Source organism: Marmota marmota, unplaced genomic scaffold (assembly GCF_001458135.2).
Source record: "Marmota marmota marmota unplaced genomic scaffold, marMar, whole genome shotgun sequence".
Classification (NCBI taxonomy): domain Eukaryota; kingdom Metazoa; phylum Chordata; class Mammalia; order Rodentia; family Sciuridae; genus Marmota; species Marmota marmota.
In genome coordinates, this window is record NW_025999863.1 from 3,567,421 (window position 1) to 3,578,141 (window position 10,721).

General features: G+C 61.7%; 1 protein-coding gene across 1 annotated transcript; it reads right to left on the minus strand.

The window, feature by feature from the left end:
* Position 1: 1 nt before the first annotated feature.
* Dus3l (dihydrouridine synthase 3 like) lies at positions 2 to 3,622 on the minus strand (the record flags this gene model as incomplete). The annotated part of the gene is made up of 7 exons (XM_015503838.2): positions 3,430 to 3,622; positions 2,431 to 2,707; positions 1,366 to 1,890; positions 863 to 904; positions 619 to 771; positions 274 to 390; positions 2 to 106 (listed from the first exon to the last, which is right to left on the minus strand). Coding segments are annotated over exons 1-7 (1,380 nt in total), but the record flags the coding sequence as incomplete, so codon positions are not given.
* Positions 3,623 to 10,721: the final 7,099 nt, after the last annotated feature.

The following is a 10,721-nucleotide window of genomic DNA, read 5'->3' on the forward strand; positions in this document are numbered from 1 at the left end:
GGGCCGGGGAGGGGCCGGGGCAGGGCCAACCATCACGCACCTGGCTCATGCCGCGGACGATCTGCTGGAACTTGGCCGAACGGTTCATGAGTGCGCAGCCCCCGCCCTAGGGAGAGGGAAGGTTGGCCCTGCCCACGGCACAGGCACCGCGACCACCCAGCCCTGCCAGGACTCGCGCCACGGCGACGTCTGCGGCCACGCCCCCCAGTCTCCAGCTGGCCAGCACCTTCATGACCGGGCAAGCGAGGTGGGCTCCCGGCCCGGCCACCTTACCTTCTTATACACCAAGTCGATGGGACAGCCGACGTTGATGTCCACAAAGTCCACCTCGATGGTGCGGCCCAGCAGCTCTGCACACCTGGTCATGGTGTCGGGGAAGGCGCCCTCCAGCTGTGGCACAGCAGGAAGACCCCAGGGCCTCGCACCTGGGGACTGCCACACGGCCATGGCCACCCGCCCTGGCCTCCCAGGGGGTGGCCAACCAACCACCCTGCTGGCATCGTCTCTGAGGCACCAGCCCTGCACCAGGGCCACTGGGCTGTCACCTGGGCAGATCCTGAACGTGGCTCTGAAACCTGGCAGCCAAGGGGCCCACCCCACCTCCTGGCAGACGCTGACCTGGACACCGAAGATGTCCTCGCACTGGTGGCGTTTGAGCAGGGCCCACTCAGACATCTGGCCCTGCAGCAGGTTGGTGCACACAGCCATCTCCCCACACGTCACATCCGCCCCAAAGCGCTTGCAGATCCGCCGGAAGGGCAGGTTCCCGCACTGGGCCACCAGGACACAAGACATGTGAGGCCACAGCAGGCAGGGACCCTGGGGCCCGGGCCAACCAGCCCCCTCCTCTGCCAGGCCCTACCGTGGTGAGGGGGGCCAGGTACAGCTTGCCGCTGATGTCCAGCTGGAAGGAAGAGACCATGTGAAGGCAGACTCCCCCACAGCCCAGGACGCTCCCCTCTGTCCTGCCCAGCCTGGCTCCTTTCCACCCGGGGCTCCTGCAGGTGACGACCCACCCTTCGTAAGACTCCTTCTTTGCCCCACACGCCCTGTGCTGGAGAGCTCATCTCCGACCACCAAACCCCAGCCACGAGGCCCCTGCTCTCAGAAGCCTTCTGCGTTGCCCCCCTGCCCAGCCCAGGCGCTCCAGGGCGGCGCTGTGTGGCCAGCTCTGCTGCCCGCCACGCTGAGGCTGACTGAGGGCTGGGCCCAGGCTGGAGATCAGAGGGGAAGGTCAGTGGGGCTCCTCCAGGCACCTGACTGTAGGCGTCTAGCACAGGAGTGACACAGCTGGTGCCTGGCAGGCATGTGCCGGGAGGCCAGCCCTGCCGCCACACCGGCTGCAGTGGGGCCTGGGACACACACCCGCTTCTTCTCACAGGGCCGCAGCCTGACCACGTCCTCGTCCGTCAGGGGCCCACAGGTCTGCACAGGGCGGCTGGGAGAGCAGCCAGCGTCTGGCCCAGCGGGGGCCTGCTGGGCGCCACAGTCGCTCTGCCCTGGGGTGCCCTCAGCTGTGGTGGCCTCGAGGACGGCACCAGCCAACGAAGGGCCTGGCAGCTGGCCTTGGCTCAGCTGGCGCAGGGCGAGCTCAGCTCGCTCGAAGCGGATCTTGCGCTTGCGCAATTGCTGCTGCAGGGCCTTGTTCAGGCTGTTGCGCACTGGCTGGCGGTGGGCCCAGTCCGAGGCCAGCTCCTCCTGCACCAGGTTCTGGCCCTCGGGCCCCAGGTGGGCCCCAGCGAAGCGACAGGTCACACCATAGGGGCACCTGCCGAAGGTCTCAAAGAGCACACAGCGGGGGCCCAGGTCGGCCGGCTTGGTCTCCAGGTAGCGGCTCACGTCATGCAGGAAGCGGCAGCGGTCACCAAAGACACACTCTGCAGCAGACTCCTGTGGAGCGGAGGGAGGACGTGATAGGACCGGGAGGGCTGCTTGTGCGTCCCAGATCCCTGTCTTGCCTGTGTCCTCAGGCACGGCAGCAACCTCCCCAGGCCTCAGGCTCTCCATCTGTGACTGGGGACCAAGAGCAACACAGTCGGTCCTCGACCTGCCAGGAGGTCACCTGCAGACACCCACGGTAGGTTAAAGATGCCCCACGTCCAAAACATGACCTCACCACCAGACCTCCTGGGTGGCTATGGGGACCATGGAGCATTGGCCTTCACCTTTCCAGTCTCGGGCTGATGGGACCCAGCATCATGTGATGGTCACACCACTCACAAGAGTGTCTCATGTTACAAATCAGGAAAAGATCAAAATTCAAGTTTCAAAGTGCGGTTCCTGCAGAATGTGTGTGGCTTTCTCGTCATCAGAACGTCAGATCAGAGGCTGAGTCACCCCAAGCTGCCGGCTGTACTTACGTTGTGACGGGATCCTGAGGATCAAATAGGGACTGAAGCCCCCAGAACCTGCTCATGGGGTCATGCTCACCTGAATCAGTGAGGGGCAGAGCCTGGTCTTGTCATAGTGCGTGGGCTTCACGTGGGGCCGGCTCTTGTTCTGGCCCCGGGCCCTTTTTTGGGCCTGTGGCTGCTGCCCGGGCTCAGCTGCCTGCCCATCCTCGGCCTGCCCATCCTCCAGTCGGATCCTCTTAGCCCTAGGCTCAGCCAGGTCATTGCCATCAGGGTCTCCTGCCTCCGATTCCTGCTGGAGCTTCTCCCCTTTGGCTTCCAGGAATTGGTGAAACTGTTCCTTGGTGGTGAGGTATCTGCCAGCAGAGAGGGAGAAGAAAGGGGGACTCTTCCAGGAGGTCCTCCTGTGAGCGCAGACCCAGGGAACACTGGGGTGAGGAGGCTGAGCACTACCCCTGCTTAAATGCTTCAGTTGACAGAGAGCTCACTACTGAGAAGCAGCCAGCTCCCATCCAGGGCTAACCTCAAGGCCAGAGGGAGAACCTACTCTGTTCCTGGTTCCCCACTCCCCTGAGCATCAGGCCTAAACATAAGCTTTATCAAGCCGGAACATCCCTGGCCTAACGTGGGAAACTACAAGTCCCAGCATGCCTTGCAACCCGCCACACTCCCCGGCTCGCCTTTCAGCCCCACAGACACTGCAATCCCCAGCATGCCCTGCGGCATTCGCGGCGACGCCAAACCCCCTCCAGCAACAGCGGCTGTTAGGTGCACACGCGCCGTTCCCACCATACGGAGGGACTACAGTCCCCAGCACACATTGCGGGTCTCGCCCTGAACCCCGCCTATCCAGCACGCACGTGGCCGCCTCTCACACAAGTGACAGCCTCCGACGCATACCTCTACGGGTGTTAGCCTGACCACTCTGCGGGCTCTGGGCGGAGGAATAGCCCAGACTGAAGACTCTGCAAGTTCCCTGCTCTGGACCGTGCCCCACATCCGGGCATGCGCCGCTCGGGCCGCACTACGGGTACCGGGAAGACTACATACGGTGCCCCCTGCTGCTCTGCGGACTCACTGAGATTTAATGGGCGCCACTCCCCGTTCAGACGCGCTGACTGCTGAGTTGCTGTCACCTCCACTCTCTGCTGGGGCCTTCTTCGCGCCCTCCGCCATCGACAACTCAAGGCCGTTGTGGAATGTGGCAGACAGGCCTTCCGGGTCGCGCATGTGCTCCATGGCCGTACAGGGCGAGTGCGCATGCGCGCAGCGCTCCAATGACGCTGTTATGCGCGCCTGGCGTCACGGGGCGGAGCCAAACGTGGGTGGGGCCTCGGACGGGCTTGTAGGTCAGAGGGAAACCAAAAAGGGTCCTCAAGGGCTTCAAACCTGACACCTGCGGGCCACAGGGAGTGTTCTGCTCTGCTTTAAAAAATATAAGTTCTATGGGGGGAGTGGGGGGAGGAAAGTAGTTCCCAGTAACCTTTTATATGTTTTTATAATAACCGGAAGGCAGGAGCGCAAGGCTCCCAAGTAAGGACAAGGAGTTGGCAACACGGTGCCCCTGATGGCAGGTCGCACGTCGTAGGCGCGTATTGAGGTCTCTTACTGTGTCCTGTAAGTCTGTACAGTTAGCGCACGTTAATCAAAAGTTTAAGGAATGTTTAAGGAGAACTACCCTGATTTGATCATCACATACTGTACATGGGTCAGATTATCACAGGGCACCCCACATGTTCGTACAATTAAAATAAATATTTTTAAATGTAAGTTTCACTACTTTTAAGTGGGGCATTTGTTCAACAGATAGTTGACAGTTTATGTGCCAGATGCTCCCTAGATGCTGGAGATACAGCAGTGAAGAAAACAAAATCCCCCTGAGCTGGCGCAGGAGTTAGACAGTGAACATGAATCGTAACTACCCTGTTAGTAGTAATGAAGTAGGGAATGGGAATTGGGGATAACACTTTTGGTGCTTGCACATTTTTAGTAGGATAGTCAAGGAAGGCTTCACTAACAAGGCCATATTTGAGTATACTCAGAAGAAGTGAGAGTCATAGGGCTATTGAAGGAAAAAGTGCTCCAGGCAGAGGGCATAGGTCCTGGGGCAGGACTGGACTGAGCATGTTGGAAGCACAGCAAGGAGAAGGAGAGGTTGGGAGAGGACAGGGAAGGTCATTCAGTGTCCTTTGGGCATAGGGAGGACTTGGACTTTGACACCCAGGGATTTGGGAGCCATGGAGGGCTTTGAGCAGAGGAGGGAGGCCCTAGTCACCATTTGCCACTGCCCCCATCATGCCTGGTTATGCCCCCTAAGGTCCCCGATTTTGGAGGAGGCTTGTGCAGTGGGGAGCTCAGGCTCTCCCTGAGTTAGACTCCCTGCCCCTCCCTCCACCTGCCAGTGGAGAACACCCTGCAGCTCTCTCGCCTCCCCTCAGCTATAAAATTGGGCTGATCAGAGCACCTCCCTCAGAAGGAAAGGGCTCCACGAGCAGTAGTCAGACAGCCGTCGTCACTGCATTGTTGTCACTGTCCTCATTTTCCCTGACTTCCGTCCAGGAATGCCATGCGTCCCTTCACCACCTCACACAGCACTCAGAAGGCGAGTGCTGTCCACAGCAGGAAGGGGATGCCGTGCTTCTGGTGTGACAGGTGGTGAACAGGCCCAAAGAGGGAAGGGATGTCCCTGAGGCCATCACAGCCTCAGCACCAGTTTTTCTAGGACGGTGGAGAAAATGGAAGGGTCAGAGCTGCCGCCCACCTGGGGCCCGACCACCTTCTGTGGGACACAGTAGGGTTAAGTGTGGAGGCGACCAGCTCCCTCCTCCCTCCTGGGGTGCCTGTCCCCTGCCTCTGGATCCTGTCACTTGTCCCCCACACAGCTTCACAGGAGACAGTTGGGGAGACAGGCTCAGGGAGGCCTGCCTCTTCCTGGCCGAGGAGCCCATGGCTGGCTGTGGACACCAGGGCGTTCATATGAACGGTGGCGCGTTGGCTCATTACATGTACCGTCCACACAGTAGGACGATGGTGGCATGATAGTGCTCACTTGTCCCCCGTGAATGGCTGTCAGTGCTTGCTGTGGGCCAGGCCCTGTTCTAAACATTGATACCTGACTCTGACCTTTGTCACCCGCAGGCCACAGAGGGCCCCTGAACTGCACTTGTCTGGCCTCCCTAGCCTCAGGCACCCCGGTCCTAGGGAGACCCCATGTTGTTCCCAGGAGACTTCCCTCCTGCTGTGGCCTCAGAAGCCTCCAGCCCCTCCTGGCCTCCTTCCCCTGGCCTCCACATCCCCAAGAGAACAATGGTCTCAGCACCTCTCCTGTGTCCTGCTGTCCCCAGCCAAGGGCTGCCTCACCATCCAGAGCCAGAGACCAAGAGGACACCTCCCTGCCTCTCTCCCCAACAGCCTGTGGACCTCCATGACCGGCTCACTTTCCCGCCAGACTCTCACGTCCATCCCCGCCCCTCCCCCCTCCAGACTTCCATCTTCCTGTTCCAACAGCCCAGTAGGAAACACGATCCCGGCAGAGGATGTACCTGACGTGCATGAGCCCCAGGTTCAACCCCTGGCACTGCAAAATAATAATAATGATAATATTGGGCAAAACTGACCAGGCCCTCCCGGCTCCCAGTCCTTCCCTGGCTCCCTAGTGCCCTGCCTGTCCCATTCCCTAAGCTCCCGCACGGCCCAGCCCTGCTGCCTTCTCCCTGCTTACTCCAGAGATCTCAGGAACCAGTCCTCCCTCTGAGCCTCCGCACGTGGTTCCCTCTTCAACAACACCATTCCCTGCTCCCAGGCACCTTGATCTCCCCACCCTTGCCCCCTGGAAGACTCCCCGACTGTCCCGACGAGGTGAGTCCAGTGCCCGCTCTGGCCCTCTGGCTGCCTGGCCCCATGATCACCTTCCCCACAGGACTGTGAGCCCAGAGAGGGTGGGGGTTGGGTCTGCCTTTGTCACTCTGTGTCCCTAGCACCCAGCACAGGCCTGGCACAGGAGGGGGCTCCATGAACACTTGTCGGGGGAAGCATGTTTCCCCGGCTGGAAATGGGGCACCGCGGGGAGCCTTCCCTTGGAGTCCCACCTTCACTGAGCTGTGGCAGGGGCCTGAGGGGTTCCTATGAACCTTGGGGGCATGGGGGACATGAGGAGATGTCACCCAGGCTCATCCTCCCAATGCCTGACCTTGACTGAGGTCAAGGAGGGAGGCTGTGACCCTGGGCCTCTGAGCCAGTGGAGAGAGTGAGGGCCAGGTGGGGGTGGGACAGGCCTGGGGACCTCGCAGCTGGCTCTTTCTTCGCGGCTTCTCTCTGCCTCTGTCTCTTTGATTCTTTCTATTTCTGTCTCAAAGATTCATTTTGCTCTTGCTCTTGGTCCTCTCCTCTGCTCCTCTCTGCTCCCCTCTGCCCCCTGCGGCGCCCTCCCAGCCCCTGCCCTCTTCCTGCCTCTCCCTGGCTGGACAGCGCTGCAGGGCAGGTGCAGCCCGGGCTCCATGCCCAACACTGCCGCAGCCACCCCGGATTTGTGGCTGCGACTTCTTTATCGGTGGCTGCAGCTGCCCCTTATCTCCTGGCTTCAGGACAGGAGACCGGGATCAGGGCAGCCCGGGCTAAGGACAGGAGACAGCAGGGCCGGCCAGGCAGCTGGGCGGGCCGCAGTGATGACAGGGAGCCAGGGTGCATGTGGCACACGCGGGTGAGCAGTGGTGTGCACACTTCCATCTGCTCCTGTGTGTCCACGGGCAAGTGCGTGTGTCTGTCTGCACAGCCCTGCAGGGCCCCACCGGCCACCCGCATAGCCCGGCCCCGCCCCCTGCCGGGACTGTCTGCCTGATGGCTTTCCCACCTTGCTGACCTGAGACCCCCAGGGATGGGGCCCTCGACCTGTGACCCCAGGCTGTGAATGGCCCTGTGGGGACAGCTGCTGGCCCTGTTTTTACCATCCTGGCCTGGAAGGCTGGCTCCTTCCTGCCGCCCACAGGCCTCCTGGGCTCCATCCCAGCCTGGCCGTCTTCCCCTCCGGCTCCCGGGCCCTGGCTTGACCCCCAGCCAGGAGCGTGTGTCCAGCTCTGGGGACCCTGCCAGAGTTGAAGTGAGAGTGATGTTGAATTCAGCACCCAAAGCTGAGCGCTGAGGAGGACCAGGGCCAGTGGCGGCAGCCTGGAGTCGTCCCATGATCCAGGCCAGTCCAGGGGACACTACCCAACTCCAAGCGCTGATCTGATGGCACAGGGAGCCGTTCCTCAGGTGGAAGAACTGAGGCCCGGGGGGCCTGTGCAGCAGCACACTGCAGGATGAGGACGGGCTCTGTGACTAAGGCTCAGGCCAGAGGCAGCTGGAGGTAGAGAGGACACTGAGTGCCCAGCCACCTCCAACCCTGCGCAGCCGGTCCCTGGGGGTCCCAGGGTGCAGCCCCAGGCCCTCTGGCCCTGGACCAACTCCTAGCACTAAGATGGAAAGTTCTCCACCAGCCAAGTCTACATCTTGGCCAGCGGCCGCTGGCCTCCCAAAACTGGCCTGGGTCTCCACCCCTGAACAGAACACTTCCCTTGGGAGCAGTGGCCTCCCAGGGAGAGAAGGGGCCAGTCTTGGGGGAGGGACAGGGAGGAACATTCCAAAGTCATCCAGTCCCAGGAAGCCCTTCTTTGCGGTGTGACCTGGACCTGCCTCTTGATCTCTTTGATCCTGGGGTTTCCCAACCTCAGAACGGTCATAGAGCAGGCTGTGGAGGAGGGCGGCTGTTGCCAGGAGCTGCCAGGGGCAGCCATCTGCAGAGGTGGTGAAGGAGCGGAACTAATTTCCAGGCAAACACAGGGAGGGCAGTCAGGCTCTGAGGCCTGGGTTTCGGTTACCCTTGCCTGGACCCACCCCTGCCTTGGCCTTGACCCTGGCATCCTCATGGAAGGAGCAACGTGCCCAGGGGTGCCCCTGTGCCTCCCCAAGCCTCAGTTTCCCCACTCCTCTGGGAAGGGAAGACCAGGAATCCCACTGTGGCGCAGACACGTGGGACATTCAAGGCCTAGCTCCACCCACCCCACCCTGCCCAGCCCAAGTCCCGACAAGGAAAGTTTAAAAATAAAGCGCTGTAAACGCCCCAGCCCCTGGCCGGGCAGCCTCCCGCACAGCCGGGCTCTCCCTTTCTTCGAAGTGGTTGAGACCCCGAAGATTGGTCCTCACAGGGGGTCTGTGGGTTCCCAGTGGGGATGGGCCCCCGGCCTAGCTGGGGGTGGAGGAGTTCTGGAAATGAGGTGTGACTGTGCACCCCAGTTCCTGACTGTGCTGAGTCAGCGCATGTGACAGACAGGGCGCTGTCGGTCACTGCCTGTCTGGAGGGTGACATTGTGTGTGGGTGACTGTGCGACTGCGCCCAGATGGAGGGAACCTGTGCTTCTGGTGTGACCACTTGCGGAGGTCCTGAGCAAAGCAGCATCCTTATGTCCCAGAGTGTGACACTGTCTCCTCCATGGGTGTTTGGTCATCGTGTGTCCCTGACTGTGGCTGGAGGAGTCCTGAGTCCCCACCTTCTGCTCCTGCCCCGCCCATCGACCTCCGCCCCACCCCTGAACCTCCGCCCCCCAACCCAGAGGAAGAACCAAGTCTTTCAAGTCGCGTTGCCCAGGCAACTATTTTATGAGCGTCCACATGGTGGGCACATGTGTGTGTCCTGCACCCCATGTGTTGGCCCGCCCCACCCCCGCGGCCCCCAGTCACAGCGGGGAGGGGGGCACAGGCATTGAGGGGTGAGCGGGAGGCGGCGGAAGGGCAGCTGGTGACAGCTTAATGGTGGCTGGCTGGCTGGGGGTGGGCTCCTGCAGGCTGCGCGTGTGCAGGGGCCTGTGTCTTGGAGCCCTGCCCGCTGCCTGTGTGTGCACATGTGCCGCGGTACCGTCTCTGGCATTCCCGCGGCCCGGTGGCGGGGGTAGGCGCCTCAGCACAGGGTCACCTGAGCGTCGTGTGTGGGCGCTGTGTGCATGTGCAGAGCAGGTATAGGTCGCCATGGGTCATGGCCCGGATGGGTGGTATCATGCCCAGAGCTGGTGTGTTAACCAGCGCCAGGCAGTAGGGGCAGCGGAAGGACCCGCCAAATGTGTGTGAACGCGTGCACGAGGGTGCACCAGCAAGCAGGAAGTTCCTCTGGAGCCAGTGGGCTACATATGTGCGTGTGTGAGTGTTAGTGTGTCAGTGTGAGGTGCAGGCTGGGGATCAGTGGTGTGTCCTGCTGTCCAAGTGTGAGCACGTGGGTGGTAGTGACCTGCTTGTGTGGCCTGAGGCTGCACTCGTCCTTGTCTGGCTCTATGAGAGTGGAGGCGGTTTGGGGGTCCTGCCCAAGGGGGAGCGCCCCTGCCACACCTTGTCTGGGTCAAGGCCAGCTGGCGCTGAGGATAAGTGCCTGCGAGTGAGCATCTGGCATCGCCGCTGTGCATACGCCAAGCACGGTCACTTGGTACTGCATCCCATGAAGAGCGCCAGTCACACCCCACGGGGAAACTGAGGCACGCGGAGGCCACGCAGAGCACAGACCTTTGTTCTTTTCCATCCTGGGCTGGAGGCAAGCCACCGCGGAGCTGTCACTCCTCTGACCCACTCTCCTGTCCCCGCACCCCCAACCTCACCTGGCTCGCACGTGCACCGCACCACGCGTAGCCCCGCATCAACCCGCACCCAGTGATCCAAAAGAGGCGTGGGTGTATTGGGGTTGTCCTGGGGAGATCCAATGTGAACCCACAGGCTGCCGGGATCAGAGGAATGTAGGCGGCCAGGCCAGAGGGAGAAGGAGGCCCCAAGAAATCAGACAGCGGGAGAAAGAAACCAGACCACCAGGCCAAGAGAACGCGAGCCGGGACCAGGACCCGCGCGCTAGAAGGAGTCTGCGCGCGGGGGGCCGGGGGCGGGGCCTCGGGCGGAGAACTCTCAGTAACTCGGCTGTGGGCGGGGCCAAGACCGCTCCGGCCCCGCCTCCACCCCGTCCCTCCTCTGAGACCGCTGAGCGCCGCCAGGGGGCGCTTTGTAAACGCGGAACCATCGGGGAGGGGTCCGGGTGGGTTTGGGCTCTGGGGAGTGAAATGACGCCGGGCACCGAGGGTCCTGGAGCCCAGGAGGGGGCGCCGACGGGAGCCAGGAAATAGAAGGGGATCCCCGTATGCTCTGAGGCCATATTGGGGAAACTGCTACTGGATGGGGGACTCTGTGGACAGCGGTATCGTCGTCATCAGTCTTAGGGTATCGTGGGCGGTCTTGAGGGGAAACTTTGGGTTCTTGGTTCCCTGAGAGGATTTTCTTGGGATCGAGCTTCTTCAACTTTTTGAGAAGAGGACCTGGGACAGAACCGGCGGGTGGACCTATAATCATCAGTGGGGCGGGGGCCTG